Source organism: Peromyscus californicus, unplaced genomic scaffold, assembly GCF_007827085.1.
Source record: "Peromyscus californicus insignis strain IS unplaced genomic scaffold, ASM782708v3 Scaffold_5__1_contigs__length_169319896, whole genome shotgun sequence".
In the NCBI taxonomy this organism is placed as follows: domain Eukaryota; kingdom Metazoa; phylum Chordata; class Mammalia; order Rodentia; family Cricetidae; genus Peromyscus; species Peromyscus californicus.
The window spans coordinates 49,540,185-49,558,259 of NW_026294573.1; the positions used below are offsets into that span (position 1 = coordinate 49,540,185).

Consider the following 18,075-nt stretch of genomic DNA (forward strand, 5'->3'; position numbering starts at 1 on the left):
CAAGATCCTTTAGTTCAGAACAGACATCAGAAAACTGCCTGGCAAGCTAATCTAGACCAGCGCCTATTTCTGTAAACACAGTTTTATTGGAACACAGTGACACTTGCTCGTTTACTCACTGTTGTCTACGGCTACTTTGACAAAACAGCAGCAGTGTTGAATAGTTATGACAGACCTTAAAGCTCACAACACCGAAAATATTTACTGTCTGGCACTTTACAACAAATACTGGCTGACAGCTGATCTAGACATGGAATTGATGCCATATTCTCAGCACTCTGAGAGGTAAGTGTAATTATTTCTCACACATGGTCCTAGGCTGACTTCCTTACTCAATGAACTTCATTTTTTAAACATAATTTTTTATTGATTCTTTGGGAATTTCACATCATGCACCCCAATTCCACTCATTCCTCTGTCCCTCCATATCCATCCTTCACCTTGTAGTGCTGCTCCCCAAAGGAAATTTTTTAAAGAAATAAACATAAAAAATAGAAAAAACAAATAAAAATACTAATCAAAAAACAAACAAACAAAACACACTTTGCTCCTCCATCTTTCCTCTTCATTCATCTTGGTGGCATTGGGAGCTTTGGTGTATCATGCAGGATACACTTTTATCCAAAGAGTTTTACTTACAAACTTCATTGTGTAATATGTTCTTGGTCAGGTTCAAGGCCTCTGGCTTCTGGTACACCATCAATACTGGAAACTCACTGAAACTTCTCTCAAATATCCTGCTGTTGTACATAGTCATGGAGATCCTGTGGCTCTGGTTCTGCAGGACCTGTTCCTTCATAAGTTCCAGCAGGTCATAGATGGGGTAGATGTTGGGGAGAGCCAACTCAAAGCCCCAGATGTGTGTCTGGGTGGTAGCTGAATTGGTCAGTTTGGGCCTCTGGGACGACCCACTCAGGTGAGGGCAAGAGCCAGCTCTCCCATGTCCATGGTGAGGGGTGGGGCCATCTTTCCCAAGTGCAGGGGGGCAGCTCTACTATGAGGGTGGGTGGGGCTGCTCTCCCAGGTCCCACACACATGCCTGGTGCCACTTGGCCTGGGTGGGGAGAAGAAACCACAGGCCTGGCCGGTGCCATAGGACCCAGCAGGTAAAAGACACCCAATGAACTTTAGTCAAGTCAATGGCAGTGGTGCTAGCTAGCTGGAGCCCTACTGCCTCACTTCTAGCAAAACACTCTAATCAGAGTCCTCTGCCAGCCGTTCCAGCAGTCTCCAACTGTAAGCATCCCAAAAGATTCATTTTCAAAGAATGAATGTTGTCTTAGTTAGGTTCCTATTGCTGTGAAGAGACACCATGACCATGGCAACTCTTATAAATGAAAACATTCAACTGAGGTGCTCGCTTACAGTTTCAGAGGTTCAGTCCATTATCATCATGGCAGGGAGCATGGTGGCATGCAGGCAGACATGAAGCTGGCAACATCTTGACCAGAAGGCAGCAGGAAGTCGACTGACTCACTGGGCAGTATCCTGAGCGTAGGAAACTACAAAGCCCACCTCCAGAGAGATACATTTCCTCCAACAAGGCCACACCGACTCCAACAAAGCCACACCTCCTAATAGTGCTGCCCCCTACAGGCTTATGGGGACCAATCACATTCAAACTACCACACTTTTAAAAGCTTTTATTTGCTTAAATTTAAAAATAAATTTAGAGCTGATGATTGAATTTTCTTGTATTTTGTAAATAATATATTTAATTAAAAGAAAATAATGTTATAAATAAATTAGTAAGATGTATTAGGTGACTATGGAAAACACTGTATAATTTTCAGATCCATGTCTCTCTATACCACTGACTCCAGCATAAGCTACTGATAGTTGAGACATGGTATATTAGTAATTTTCATTTCTGTGAATGAATACTTAACAAGAATCAACTAAAAAGGGAAGGGCCTATTGTGGCTATGGTTTAAGAAGGGGTACAGTAAATCATGGCAGAGAAGGCATGCTGGTAGGGAGGAGGCTGAGATGGCTGATCACATTGTATCTAGAGTCAGGAAGCTCAGAGTGAATGGAAAGTGGGATCATGGTACAAAACTCCAAGGCCTGCCCCAGAGACCCAGTTCCTCCAGAGAGCCTGCGCTTCCCTAAGGTTGCACAATCTTCCCAAACAGTGCCACCAACTGGGGCCAAGTGTTCAAAAACACATGAAGGGTACATTTCACATTCAGATGGGAGCATTCTGCCCTTGTACCCATAGGCTCATGGTCATTTCATGATGCAAAATGCATTCATTCCAACTTCTAAAGTTCTAGAACCTTTAACAGCTCCAATACTGTTTAAAAACCATCTCCTCTGAGATTCAAAGCAACCCTATCCTGGCTACTTTTATGTCAACTTGACACAAGCTAGAGGCACTTGGGAAGAGAGAACCTCAATTGAGAAAATGCCCCCACAAGATTGGCCAGTGGGTGAGCCTGTGATACATTCTCTTGATTGGTGACTGATGTAGGAGGGTCCAGCTCACTGTGTGTAGTGTCACCCTTGGGTAGGTGGTCTTGGGTGCTCTAACAATGTGGAATGAGCAAGCCAGTAAGCAGCATGCCTCCATGGTCTCTGCATCAGCTCCTGCCTTTGTGGCTTCCTGCTCTGACTTCCTTCAGTAATGGACTGTGATGTAGAACTGTAACCTGAGGTAAACCCTTTCCTCCCCAGGTTGCTTGTGGTCATGGTGTTTTACCACAATAGAAAACCTAACTAGGAGAAACTCCTTAACCATGAGCTTCTGTAAAATAAAAAGCCAAGTTACATACTTCCAACATCCAACATCGTCATTTAAAAATGAAAGAATGAGGTCATAGTAAGGAAAGGTTGAACCAAGTAAGAGCTCTAAATCCATAAGGATGAATGTCATATCCTGCAATTCCATACTGGGCACCTGGCACTCTTATTGGATCATCTCAGTATCAAAGGACTTACTAGCCTTCCCCCACCCCACCAACTAGTACTATTAACAACACACAACTCCTCCCTTGGACCAGCCCTACTCCCTGCCTGCAGATTCAGTAGAGGCCCCATGATTGGCATCTCCAACATCCTGGACTTGCCATTGCAGTTTAGACTTCACCTTCACAGCTTTACATACTGGCCTTTCAGGACTTCCTAGCAAAGGCTCCAGCCGCACTGCACTTTGGATTTCTGGAAGTTTGGCACAAGACTCCAAGATCCCCTCAATCTTGCATCTTTCATGCCTTCAAAACAAGTACCATATGAACAATACTGCCAAGTTCTGCTACCATCCCCAGAGAGGGCCTGGCTTCATTGTACAACAGTTATGGTGGCTTCTGTGCGCTGACATTGGGGAAACACTTTCCTAGTTGGCTGTTCTTGAGCAAAGATCCCCTTTAGTTATACCCTCAGTTTAGTTTCTTTCCTTTCCAATGAATTTGCATTTTCACTGATTGGAGCCTTTGGTGGGTAGGGTCTTGCCTTCAAGGCATATTTCCTATTGCCCCAGTGTAAAACACATTGGTTTCTTTTTAATGGTGCTCTTTAACAATTACATTTGCTTTCTCAACTGTCATGCCTACAACTTTAAATCCGTACCTTGCCTTACAGAGAGTCACATTTAAACACCTTTGTGCTCCATTTGTTGCTTTCTTTGTCTGTAGACCAGAAAAGCAGTCAGCAGTAACTTTCACACAACCTGAATATTATACTATCTTGAAATGTCATTCGTCCTACGTGATTATTTTTCCTTACTTATCTTTATTTTTTAGTTTCTAATATAATAACAACATTTCTCCCTTTCCTTTCCTCCCGCCAAACCTTCCAATATACCCTCCCACACTCTCCTTCAAATTCATGGCCTCTTCTTTCATTAATTGTTATTGCATGCATATATGTTTATGTATATAAATATATATTCCTAAATATAACCCGCTCAGTCCATTAATGTTACTTGCATGTATGTCTTCAGGGCTGACCATTTGGTACTCGACAACAAATTGGTGTGATCTTCCCTGAAAAGAGCTCGTCTCCTGCTCCAAGCTTTCCTCAGTTAACTTCAGTTCTTTGTGAGAATCTATACCTAGAAAGTCTCACATACATGACTGCCCAAAAGTGAAATAAACAAGGACACCACCATTAGACATGCCAAAGAAGACAGAGAAAAGCCCATGGTGCCTCAACCCTATATAAAGTACATCACTTTAGAGTTTAGCCTCACTCAAGTTCTCAGAACACAAGTAGATTCTTTGCCAGAATTTAATAGGATTTAATAGCCTTCTAGCCCACTTCCCATTTCCCTGTAGGGTGTGTTTCCCTCTGAGACCTCATGAGATGGACCTTCACTGTCTGCAAGTCTCTAGGCATTCTGGACCTCTGAAATCCTGCCAGAATGACCTGTTAAGTTCTGCTTGCACTGTTTCTAGGGCTTCACTAGCCCACAATTCCACATTCATTCGGCAAACCTGTTTCAAAGGCCTGAGAATCAAATGGTCAGGGTTGCCACAGCAACAGCCTCAGTTCTTGGTACTGATTTTCTGTACTAGTTTCTTGCTCCATTATTGTGACCAGATATTTAAAAAGAAATAATGTAAGGGAGGAAGGGTGTGTTCTTTTACAGCTAAAGAAAAGATGCAGTTCATCATGGGCCTGGGAGGGTATGGTGGCAGAATCATGAGATACCTGGTCACATTGCATTGCATCTACAGTTAGGTACCATGTAATGTGTAAGAAGAGGCACTGGGCTACCAAACATCAAGGCCCAACCCAGTCACTCACTTTCCCCAGCAAGAGTATAACTCCTAAAGATTCCCCAACCTTCCTAGCCAGCATTATCAACTGGGTACCAAGTGTTCAAACACCAGTGTACAGGGGACATTGCACACCCAAATAATATCTGGTTTCTATTTTTCAAAAGGTTTTATTGACTAATGATCAAGAGGAGAAAAACTAAACTTTGCTGGCTACCTAATAAATATTTTCTCCTAAGTTTCATATATTGAGTAACCAATTTAATCCTTTCAATAGCCTATGAGTTATGTATCATATCTCTTTTTATTGTTACAAACAAAGCTACTGAACTTAGATAAGTAAGCATTTTCCAAACTAAGAGTCAAACTTTGATACTTCTAAGAAAAAGGCAGTTCTACAGTTGTTTAAATTTCCTGAGTTAAACACATTTTATGTGGTACATTTTGTATATTCTGTTATTCAAACTGCTAAATGTTACCTATAGACCATAACTAGCCACTGCCAGTGATGGATGATGACCTCAGTGGACTTCTGAGGAAGACTCTGGGATGATAAAGGGAAACTTGGTAGCTCAGGAAATACATCCTTGTTAACTGATATGGAAGTGTTTTAGTAGTTAACAACACATACAGCTTGTCAAGGTACTGAAAAGTAAATCTCAAAGGCTTCAAGATTCTAAATCTGCAGTTATGCAGAAGCATCAACACAATTAATGTCGGAGTTATGTGGCTAAGAAAACTGCAGAACCACTTGTCCCCTCGAGTTCTCAATGAACAGCTATCACAGTGATGGCTATGAGGTGAACTCAGATGAGGAGGAGATGGAACCTGGTGATCCTACAGATTCAAGCCCACCTTTCCTTGCAATGCTGGATTATCTTTTCTGCCACACACAGATTGTTGGGTGAGCCCTTTCACACTGCCGGTTGTGAGACCTGAAGTTTCGAGTATCAGCACACACTGAACAGATTTTTAGTGAAACAAATAGATCACAGACTGTAAGTTTGCTTTACATTTGACAGTGTTACAAATGCATCCCATTCTCTCCTCCATGGGCTCTAGGTAAGGCACTCTCCTTCCCATCTTAAGAAGCAGAAGCTCTTGCCATTGTTTAAGAGTTTTTTCACGCTGCTACCCAAGGGGAAAAAAGCTCTCAAGAAGTCAACAGTCTTGTTTTTCCACAGACATCAACTGCTGTTTTAACAACACAATTGTATTAGAAATAATTGGAAAATAAGATTTACAATTGCCATTGGCTTTTGAGGCTACTCACCACTCCTGGCTCACAGTGGTTATAGCAATGCTGGGAAGTGTTGTCAAAGGCAGAGTGGTTGGCCTGGAAATGCCATCTCCCTCAGGGGTCCTTGCCCTTTCGCTCTGCCTCTGGGACAATGGCGGCAGCTGCAAGTTTCCTGAACAGCACCTCCTGCCTCTCCAGAGGTCAATTCCAAGGGTGTAACTGGAAGAACTGTAGGATTTACTCAAGCTACATTCAAAATAGTCCTTAACATTCTGGAGGAGACAAAGAGAAAGAAAACAAGAAAAAGGGTGAAACTCAAACGTCTAAATGACAGAGTTAAATAACAGCCCAAATGATCCAGCTGTCACTGAGGAAGCCCGGATTCATTATCTCACAATCAGATTCTGAAATCAATGCCAAAAGCCTGCGAGACAACAAGCAAGATGGGGAGGGGGTGGGGAGGGGCTGGTTTCTATCTTTCAGTACAAACCTATCCATTGTACATTCCTAGAGATCTTTAGATTCAAAGGTAAACTTTACCAGGAGCAACATATGGATTGAAGGTTTCTTTCTTATTTCTCTCTCTCTCTCTCTCTCTCTCTCTCTCTCTCTCTCTCTCTCTCTCTCTCTCTCTCTTCTCTCTCTCAATTTGTTAAAATGATAAAGTTTGCTAAATTCAGTGTTTTAAAGCAAAAATTATTTTCTGTGTTAAGATATAAGAGTGTTGTTAATTGGAGTCGGCTGGTTGTCCCTGTTCCTCTATATAAACCTCATGGCTGGTAATGTTGCTGTTTTGCTATTACTGAATTATACAAGAGTTCAGATAGAAGATACACATCATCCGATCCTGAAGAGCCCTATTCACGTCTGTGCTGAATGCTGCCATGAATGGAATACAAGATAAAGGACAGAAGCATTCTGATAACAAGTAAGAGTCTCTCATGCCTCCCATTCCTCTGTGTGAGTATGGTTCCTGGTACTGCTGGGAGTGGAAATCCCAAATGAGTGTCTGCCTGGTGCACTGTTCTCAGTAACCCAAAAATGGATAATGTTGCCACATTACAATGGCTGCTCAGATCAACCAGAAGTTCAAAAGCTCGTGCTTTTACTCTTCTAATGAAGATCCTGTCATTAGGCCAAGGCTGCTCAACTGATGCGAATTCTGTGCTCCTGAAAACACTGGTCACGCCAAAATATTACCTGGAGTTTCAGCAAATATATGACGCACATTAGCATAGTCTCACGCTGTGCTACTTAAGAAGGCCTCTCATGTCACAGATCTCTGTCCTGTTGTTTAACATTTACACGTTTGGTCTATACAAGACCATCGTCTTGATTCTTCTCTTGGTTCAGGAAGTTATCATATGGTCTCAGATATGCTAGACAAGTGCTCTACCACTATGCTATATCCCCAATATCTCTTTTTAAATTATTAATTTTTATTTATATATATGTGTCTGTTGAGGGCTGCCAGAAGAGGTCAGATGAGGACATTGGATACCCTGGAGCTGGAGTTACAGGCGGCTGTGAGGGGCCTGATATGGGTGCTGGGAATCAAACTTGAGTCCTCTCTTAAAGAGGAGCAAGCACTCTTAAGCAATGAGCGGTATCTCCAGCCTCTTCAGTCTCTTCTGACTTTGTATTTTGAGATAAGGTCTCACTAAGTTTCCCAGGCCACTCTTGAATTCCATGCATAGTCCAGGCTGGCCTTGAATGTGTCATTCTGCCCCAGCCCCCTGAAAGTTTGAGGTTTCAGGCCTACGGCATCAGATCCAATAGATAAAGCCATATTCCAATGGCACACCTGGGCAAGAAAAGATGTAGCAGTTTTCAGGAGCTCCCCTTTCTCTACCTAGAAATGGAATATTATCATTTTTCTAATATTTGATGCATAATTTTGAAATATCATCTATTTAAAATTCAATATGACCAATACTTGGTGACAGGAAATTGACACAATCTAGAATCTTCCAGAGAGTGAAATGCACTAGAATGCATCAGAATGAGGTTTAATGCTTAATAATTAGTTGCATACATTGTAGCTCTAGTACTTGCTGCATCCAGGGAGCGTGTGTGTGTGTGTGTGTGTGTGTGTGTGTGTGTGTGTGTGTGTGTGTGTGTGTGAGAGAGATGGGGGGGGCGGGGGGGGGAGAGAGAGAGAGAGAGAGAGAGAGAGAGAGAGAGAGAGAGAGAGAGAGAGAGAGAGATTGGTATACATGTTTCTTAAAATATTTTAAAACTCCTTAAAGAGACAGAATATACAAAATCTTAGTGAAGATTAAAGATGAATATGAAAGAACAGACTGAAGGCCAGAAATCATAGTCCAGCATCAAATATGCATGTAAAGAAAAATCACAGTTTTCTAGAAGGCAAAATCTCAACTGTACATAAGAAACACTGTCCCAAAGTTAAGAAATGAAGACACCATTTAGTTAAATTGCCAGACACCAGGGCTTTCTGGTTAAGTGTAGAGTATTTTTCTCTTTGAGAAAGAGGAAATATTACCAACCAGGTTTGATAGCAGTGAATGGACTAAATGGATTCTTGATGCTTTCCACTGGATAGATAACAAAGTCATACCTCACACAAAAACATTTTCCACATTGTGGCTGGTAAGTTTTTGTGAACTCAGCCCTGGCTAGGGTCAACTGGAAAGAGGGAACCTCTGTCAGATTGGTCTGTGGGCAAGTCTGTGGAGCATTTTCCTAATTAATGATTGATGTGGAAGGGCTCAGTCCACTGTGGACAGTGACATCCTAGGGCTGGTGATCCTTGGTTGGAGAAGAAAGTTGAACAAGCATAGAAGAAAGCCAAGAAGCAGCATTTCTCTGTGGTCTCTGCTTCAGTTCCCTCCCGACTCCAGGTTCTTACCCTGAGTTCCTGCCCTGACTTCCCTTCACAGCGGACTGTGATCAGAACATGTAAACTCAATAAGCCCTTTTCTCCCCAAGTTGCTTTTGACTATGATCTTTACCACAGCAATGAAATGCAAGCTAGGATAGAAATTTGTATTGGGATCATGGAGTGTTGCTGTGCCAGACTAGTCCAGACCATGTAGTTTGGGGAGGACTGTGGAAGTGTTTGGAACTTTAGACTAGAAAAGTCATTAGTTCTTCAAGCTTAACAGGCTGTTCTGTGGGAGCTTGGAAGATAAGAATGCTGAAAATAATGAAGATGGTGAAGGCCTGGCTTGGAAGCTTCAGAGGGAAGTTTGAGAGTCCCTCAAACACTCTATCGGGGCTGTTCATGTGATATTTTGTATTAAGAATCTGTGCTTTTCTGGTCAACTCGGGTTGGAGAATCATCTGTGATTAACAAGAGACAGAAACAATGAGAATGAAAACTTTGCTTCATTGGGACAATTGATGCTGGTTAGCTCGAGATGAAGAACCAGTCAGCTGTGAGTAAGAAGAGACCAGCATCACTGGGTTGAAATCTCCTGGGGAGTTTTTCTTTAGAGTCAGCACACAGACTGTCCAAAGAGAGCCAAGACTGCTTCTCATGCTGGCAGTTGAACTTAGTAATGTGTTGGAGTCTCCATGTTTTACTGGTTTTGGTGGCATGAGAGCTTCGGAGTTGAAGAAACCCTGGAGGGTAGCTGAGCCTTGACACGATGAGAGGCCAGGAGAGACCCGGTGAGGGTGCAACCTCTGCTGCAATGGAAATCCTAAGATTTAAAGATTGTGGGAGAGACTGAACGAGGCACCACATTGAAGGGCTGGAGTCATGGCAGGAGGGTCTGGAGAGGCTTTTGGTGACATACATCCTGTGTTGAAGTGGAGATCCCAGGATAGTTGGGGTGTCACGGCTGAGGGATGACCACCACTATAGCAGCAGGTGTGGAATGGAGATAGCCTGAGCCACTGAGACAAGTTGTATGTGCTGTGGATGGCAGAGCCACGAAAGTGGAGGTGCCCAGTTCCTTGGGAGCCCAGAAGATCTTGAGTAAATAACAGATGCCAGACTCCGAGATACAGGATTTGATTTATAGTTGTGGCTGCTGACTTTGCTTTGATTGGATTGCAGCAGTGATCTGCTTTTTCCATCTTGGAATAAGAAGTATAAACCTTTTTTATTTTATTTTATAGGAACCCACAGCTGATAGACATTTGATTTTCAGAGAGATCTTGGATATTTTTAAAGAGACTGAACTTTTTAAATGCCATGAAACTTTTAAAAGTTGGGATGTGGTTTACATTTTAATTGTAAATTAAAATGACATTATTATGAGACATTAATTGACATTAATATGAGACCTTGGGGAGATAAACAAGAAAGGTTATGGTTTAGTAGTGGTGTATGCGTGTGCCAAGCTGACAAGGAGTCAATTGTGCTGGTTAGTTTTTTAGTCAACCTGACACAAGCTCTGGTCATTGGGAAGAGGAAACCTCAATTGAAAAAAAAAATGGGTTCATAAGACGGGCCTACAGCCTTTTCTTGATTACTGATCGATGTGGGACAGCCCAGTCCACTGTGGGTGGTGCTGCTTCTGGACAGGTGGTCCTGGCTTGAATAAGAAAGCAGCCGATCAAGCCATCAAAAGCAAGTCAGTGACCAATGTTGCATCATGGCATCTCCTTCAGTTCCTGCCTCCATGTTCCTGTTCTGATTTCTCTTCATGATAGGCTGTGGTCAGAAAATGAAAGCCAAATAAACTCTTTCCTTTCCAACTTGTTTTTGGTCATGCTCTTTATCACAGCAATAAAAGACAGACTAGGATGCACACTAACTTGCCAACAAGTTAAAACTTTACAGTTTTGAAGTCATCTCTTGAATAAAAAGAATGTTTTTAGAAGCCCTTGGTGAGTGTGAAAACATATCACCATAAAAAGCCATAATGAAACAGCTTTTCAGGAACTAAATTAAATGCTGAAAACAGTATTATTTTCAGAATATTATATGCAGAGCTATTTATAATTATCCCAAATTCTGTATTTACACTTATAATTTATAGACTGCTCTTCTACCCAAATTATTAACAACCTCAAAGTTGAATTTGGATACTTCTCAATTGATAAACTTGTGACTTATACCTGATTTACCTATTTTTAGTCGTCATAATTCTGACCAGTGCTAATGCTACTCATGAATCAACTACCTTTGGGGGAAGGACATTAATTTTAATGTTATCATTGGTAATCGCAATTTTGTATTTCTTTTTAAAATTCATACTTTTCTAAATTCACCTTATGACTGAATAATGCTGAAGAAATAAATGCTTTAGGATTCTCCTCAGATTCCTGAATAATTACTTATTTAAAATTACTTATTCTTACCAGCATAATCACAAAAGTTATCACAAAGGAAAAGCCTTAGTGGAGGCACCTAAATTTGCAAAGTCTTCGGGGAAGAGGGCAAGGGACTAATCTTTATCTTGGTCTCATTTCAAAATCCAGTCAGAACTACTGACAACCCCAGGGTGGCCACAGTGCTGCCTCAGCAAAGTTTCACTGCTGCCTTGTGTTTGGTCTGTCACCTGCTTCATCAATTTTGGAGGGTTTGTAGTTTTTCCAATTCTCTAGCTGCACTCATGCATGGGTAAGGTCTTCCCAGGACACACACTGTGCTTCCATTCAGACTCACTCCATACCACTGGCCAGCTTTGAAGGACTTATGACATCAGAGATGGAGATTATGAAAAGCACCAAGCGACATTCAGGGTCCCCATCAAAGCTAAATGTCATGGTGTTCCACGAGACAATAATAAGGAGTGTGTCTTTGAGAAATATGGTTTATCATAAGCCGTCATCACCAATTACAAGAACAGTTTGTCTGGAGCAACCACTCATATTCATTGTGTCCTCTTCTTTGAAATGTCTTCGTGCCTATAATTAGAAACATGAAACTGCAACTGGGCATCAGTGTGTGGATGTCTGACTTTTGGTTCTAATACACACACATAGATGTGTGTGTGTGTGTGTGTGTGTGTGTGTGTGTGAGAGAGAGAGAGAGAGAGAGAGAGGTGCACAGTATATGGATCCATGCACAATGAACTGTGTTATATAATTCATATTTATGTGTGTATGTGAGGTTATTCTCTTTCCCTCTTTTTTCACCTGTACACATAGTTACAGGCTCTTCTTAGTCTTCAGTCATAACCTTCTTTCCTCCTCCTAGGACCTGAAACTCCCTCCTACTCTTTAATCTCCTTAGTCATAATCACAATGTTCCGTTCTTAGATTGCACATCTCATCTCCAGAAGTCAATTTTCAAATACAAAGTAGTGAACACATGCACAAGTCTTACTGTCACCCGTGGAAGGTCTAGTGCATTTTGAGTGTATAAAGACAGACTTGTAGTTATCCCTTCATGTATTCCCCCAGCCCCAAGCAGAATGTCTTGCCCGAAGTAAAGGTCTTTTCACCTACTGTTCTCCTCTTACCGAAAATTCTCCCCCAATATCTTTACAGCTCACTCCCTCACTGCTTACCTGTCTTCTCCTCACACGGTCCATCCATAAATGCTCTCACACACAATCATTCTTTGCTCCCCCAACTGGCTTCTTTATGGTGTTAATCCCACCGAGTGAGAATAAGACCACTACCACAGTTTAAGGCAAATTTGAAGCAAGCTTTAATTAAAATACTGGCCAGGTAGATGGGCGCTGGCCAGATCCATACCCAGGTTCCTGGGAAATGGCCCAGAATCAAGTACGGCAAGGGCTTAAGAAGGAAAACTCATAATTCATTGTATTTCCCATCGGGTCCAATCAGGGGCAAGCATATATCCTGACGCACTTCCAGTCTGTGAATCTCCCCTGCCCATATGTGATCAAGCACATCTGGTACAGATGGGTCAAACAAACTTATTTAGGGGAGTGAAAAACATGTGACTTGTTATCTCCCATAAACAGTAGCCTCCAGCATTTCAGGAACTATCTGTCCTTGGGCAAGGAGCTTGCAGATCAGAGGCATTTTTGTTTCATGGGTCTCTCAGGCACAGTAATCAAAACTTAAAATGTAACTTTGGCTCTCACAATAGCCCTATCACAGCTGGGCTTGTTTTGTAATTTAACTTATTTCCACATTCCTTCTGGAAAGTAAGGCCAAAGTGAACAAGAACTTGTACTATTCACTGTTGACTCTCCCTAGAGAACCTAGAGCCATATTAGGCACACAATGTGTATATATAGTGTATATGTGGTATCGAGTGGATATCTAAATCATTTAATAAAAAGTTGATGAGTTAAAATAAATTAAAATATAACAATCTGTGTCTTACTTTAGTGTAAAAGCTTAATTAAAGAGTATGGTACATAAGCTATAAGCTTCTGTTGTTCCAGTGAGACAGGAGAGACCGGGGAACACAATGTGATATGTGCTGTGGCCGAGAGCCTGGGCGGAAGAGGGAAGTGTTGACTTGGCTGGCACTGTCTTTCAGAAATGAGGTCAGCTTGGAATTCAAATGTGTCATTTTTAATTTCCTGAGAGTCATATTTAAAGAATCAAAGGAAATAAAAGTTGTCTTTAGCAAAATAGTTTAATATATCTAAAGTGTTACCATCTTAATATATACTTTATACAAAAATTATTGATGAAGTATTTTTCATTATTAATATTTATATTACATAGATTCACAATCTGACATGGAGCTTGTTCATAGCTCACGCCATCCAGGCTAGTGACAGGTGGTTAAGGACTGCCACTCTGGACACATAAAACCTTGTACTATTTACCTACTGTGGTTCTGGTGGGGTTCATAGGAAATGACTAATGGCCTTCTTTTCTGCTTTTTTTTTTGCAAATTTCCTCCTCTTTTGACTGTGGTAACTTCCCTCATTCCCTAAGAGATAACAACGCAAAAGGAAAAAGATGTTGTGATGGTTGACAATTGTTAACTTGACAGGACTTAGAATCATCCAGCAAGCACACCTCTGGGTGTGTCTATGAGGAACTACCTGAATCACAATGACTGAGGGAGGAAGACCCGCCTGGGAAAGCAGGAAGAACCATTCTGTGGGTTGCAGCCCTGGACTGAAAAAAGGGCCGGGACTAGCTAATCAGTAGCTTTCATCTCTGTTTCCTGACCAGGGACACAGTGCGACCAGCTGCTTCAAACTCCCACCATCATGCCATCCTTGCCCACCATGATCACTAGTGACAATAAATCCTTCCATCCTAAAGTTGCTTTGTTGGGCATTCTGCAGCCGAAACAAGGAAAGTAACTATTACAGATGGTTTGTCTATCAATAACGAGCATTGTTCCACTTTAACCTTTATAACAAATCAGAATACTAAAAATCAGTCAGAATGGTGCGTAAATTGTATTAAGGGGCACTGCCAAATTTCTTTTTAAGAAAAAAAGATTTTTCCATTCCAGAAGTTTCCCTGTAGACATTCTAAGCAGGGCATAGCCATCTAAACACAATCGTTCATCACCAGTGTTAGAAATGGAATGTAAAAGGCAAATTTACATTTGTGACTGAGAGCCAAAGACCCAAGGAGAGGAGCAGCACACCACAGGAGGGGCTGGTGAAAAGGATAGCGTGAGACCAGGCCAACACTACACTGTGAACCCTTTTGGATATCACAGAGTTGAATGTGGAGTTCCCTACTCTGCTCAGGAGCCTTGTAGTTAAAAGAAGAGTAAGAATGGAGAGCCATCTGAAAAACCGGGCAATCCCCCAAGATACAATTTTTACACCAATTAGAAATAAAATCTTGTATGGGCTTTTCTTCCATCTATCAAATAGGAATTTGAAGGTAAAATGAGTCATAATACCACAGCAAATTCCTTGTTCCTCCAGCTTTTTACAGAAAGCAAGGAATTCACTTATTTTTCTCTTTTCCTCTCTACTTTCCTTTTGTAATCTGATTGGTGATATATAATTTTATATCGATTTTAAAGAATAATTTGGTAAGGACATGCAATGAAAGACCAATGAAATGAGTGGTCAGTTGAAAGCACGGAGGTAAACAATATCGGCTGACAAGAACCAAAGCCATGAAGACTGTATGTTGACAGACTTCAAATGACTTAGAGTCGGGCGTCTCAACCATGATGGACATTCTAGGATTGTTTTTAAACAGTATGATTAGCAGGTCTGAGATGTGACGTGAAACTCTGCATTTCTGATAAACATCAAGGTGAGGTTTGTGTTGCTGGTCTGAGGAACACTTGTGAGCACAAGGCCTAGTGAGTGTGTACAAAACACAACCTTCTTAGTGTTAATGACCCTCCCACAGGAAATGACTTTCAGGAGTTTGCTGCACATGATGGAAAGGTCATTAATGGTGGATGGTGGAACAGTGTGGAAAGGTGAATCAGCTCATCTGGCAAAAAGAGAATTATGCCTACTATCCATTTCACAGAGTGCTGGGTCCAGGTACTGGGAGTGTCTTTGTCATCAGAACAAGAAGTCACACAGTGATAGAATTATCCCTACTATCCATTTCACAGAGTGCTGGGTCCAGGGACTGGGGATGTCTTTGTCATCAGAACATGAAGTCACACAGTGATAGTATGAAACACCCTTCTCTGCCTTTGCATGGAATTATGGAGTAGCTTATTCACTGAACAAAGTGCAGGGATGTGGCAGCTGTCCCTGCCACTGCTTACATCATCTGCAGTTACTGCCATCACACTCCTGCTCTTCTTCATCATAGCTGTGGGAAACGGCTCCTCTGGGGACTTCTGCTGTTCAGTGCAGCTTTGCTGACTGCTGATTAGATCTAGGGGATGAAAAACACAAATGAAAATTCAGCTCTGTATCTATAGCTAAATAAAAGCATGTGACACATTCCTTCAGCTAACACAGGATGTGTACAGTGCACATATACAAGCAAGTACTACAATTTAGAAACCAATTAAACTTTATGTTCTGAAAAGAGAGACTGAAAGCATACAAGAAGCCAAGAAACTGGCACAAAGATATTCATAAGAAGAGAATAAGAATAGGAGGTAACAATTATACTCCCAGGTAACCAATGATTATGAAGAATATGACCAGATATGGTGTACATACCTGTAATCCCAGCACTCAAAGGATAAGGCAGGAGGTTCTAGGCCAGCCTGAACTACAAGGTAAAGCCTTGTCTCAAAATATTAATAACAATAGTATATATCTGTATAAGACTTTATAATTCAAAAAGTACTTTCCCACAAAATAAGTCATGCTATTCCTGTATGGTAGAAAACATTGTTATCATGTTTTGGGAATTGAGAGGCAGCTCAGTGGTAAAGTGCTTGAGAGAAAGAGAGAGAGAGAGAGAGAGGCAGAGAGAGAGAGGCAGAGAGAGAGAGGCAGAGAGAGAGAGAGGCAGAGAGAGAGAGACAGACAGACAGAGACAGACAGACAGAGAGAGACAGACAGACAGACAGACAGACAGAGATGAAGAGAGGATTGGCTCATGCCTTTTTGCCTAATGAGAGAACTGAATGTCAGAAAAATTATTTGGCCTGAGTAAAATAGCAAAGCAATGTAAGATTCAGAATTTAAAGACTATGACTCCCTGGTACTTTCCAAAAAAAAAAAAAAAAGCAATCTAATACAAACTAAGGTACAGGAGGAAATGTACACTTAAGGGAAGAAATCTTATCTCAATCTTTACACCAGTTTTCAGCTCCTCATATGGAAATCACACAAGCAGTAATCATGATAGGTGACTTCAGAAAACAATACTTGGAAAGAGTGGAGCTTCCTGCCTTATGTCACACCAGGCCATTTGTGGTAGACATGATTCACTGCATGACATTCTGTAAGCTCCAGAGGAAAACCAGCCAAGGGCTTATAAAGACTACTGAAAGAGGCATGAATATAAAGTCCAGTCATAGAGAAAATGACAAAAGAATGCAAGGAATTCTGAATCTGCAGAACATAACTGGAAGCAGATGTGTTTAAAAACAAAAGGAAGGAAGGAAGGAAGGAAGGAAGGGAGGAAGGGAGGAAGGAAGGAAGAGAGAAAGAAAAGGAGCCTAGGAAGTACCCATCATGAGATTTTTGCTTCAAAATATTTTGTATTGTTGCTGAGCTCAACAACTCCTGTCTGTTTTTCATTCTATACATTTCATCTCTTAATATATGCTGGATGTGAAAATTTGGCTTGTCTACCATGAAGATACACATAGATTAAAAGCATGATAAGACTGCAGCTACGTGAGTAGGAATACTAAGCAGTGGCATTGTACAGTCACCCAGGAAACCAGGGTTGAATTCCTAACACATAATTTGACTATATTATGCAGGAATTGGCAGTGAAACTGATGCTACAGATAGAAATGGGGGGAGAGAGGAGCTTTGCCTGTGTAGGTGTGTAAAAGAGGAAACCCTACAGACACTTAGGTATTTGATTCAATATGCTGAGGAAAAGAATTCTCTCTGTCTACAGCAATAAATAAATAAATACTATGCTTCTTTCATGCAGTCCGAACAGCAGCAGGCAGAAATTTATAGTTTGATTATAAGGAAGCTTAAAGCTGAACAAAAGTAGGTAAGTAAAGATCTTGGCATCGTGGAGTTTTAGTCTATCTGATAGTCCTACAGGGCTTATCAGAAACAAACAAAAACTCATACTCCTAAGCTAAAACATTAGTTCAATTTAGGCCTAAGTGTGGGATAGAGGACTTGTTCATACTCAATAAGTCAAAGTCTGTGAAAATGTTAACACAGCAAAGAATGCTAAGGGGCATGTAAAATGCTAACAGTAGGAACTAGATGCGGGTTACAGGTGGTTTTCTTGATGTTGCAGGATGAGAAGAATATGCTTAATGGAGATAGTGCAGAATAATAAAGTGTTCAAAATGTAAAGGAACCCCCAGGAGCATGATATATGAAAGGTAAATAGATTCATGGATAGATGAGATGATAGATAGGTTGATTGATAGGTAATAGATAGATAGACATATAGATAATAGAAGCATGATAGATAAAGTAGATAGATGAAAGATAGATGGATAATCATTAGATGATAGGTGACTGATAAAAATAAATTGATTAATGAGATTAGGTATATAGATGATAAATCAGAATTTATTATGTCAAGATTGTAGCATATATGAATGTAAATACAATAAGAAAACTTACAGATAGAAAGATAAAATGATTCAGGAAAATGTTGTTAAATCTTTTTGAGGAGCAAGAGTACTTTTGTCAGGCCTTCACCGTGGAAACATACGTT

The 18,075-nt window shown here is 41.1% G+C and overlaps 1 protein-coding gene across 3 annotated transcripts in view; it reads right to left on the reverse strand.

Annotated features, from left to right (window-relative positions):
* Positions 1-18,075, reverse strand: part of Pde4b (phosphodiesterase 4B) — a 540,007-nt gene that overhangs the window by 434,675 nt on the left and 87,257 nt on the right. For all 3 annotated transcript variants that reach the window (XM_052715738.1, XM_052715744.1, XM_052715742.1), the window contains exons 2-3: positions 15,518-15,630; positions 5,992-6,230 (exon numbers count right to left, since the gene is read on the reverse strand). In XM_052715738.1, the coding sequence (XP_052571698.1) occupies positions 5,992-6,230; positions 15,518-15,562 (284 nt within the window). In that variant the 5' untranslated portion in view covers positions 15,563-15,630. The remainder of the gene's footprint in view (positions 1-5,991; positions 6,231-15,517; positions 15,631-18,075) is intronic.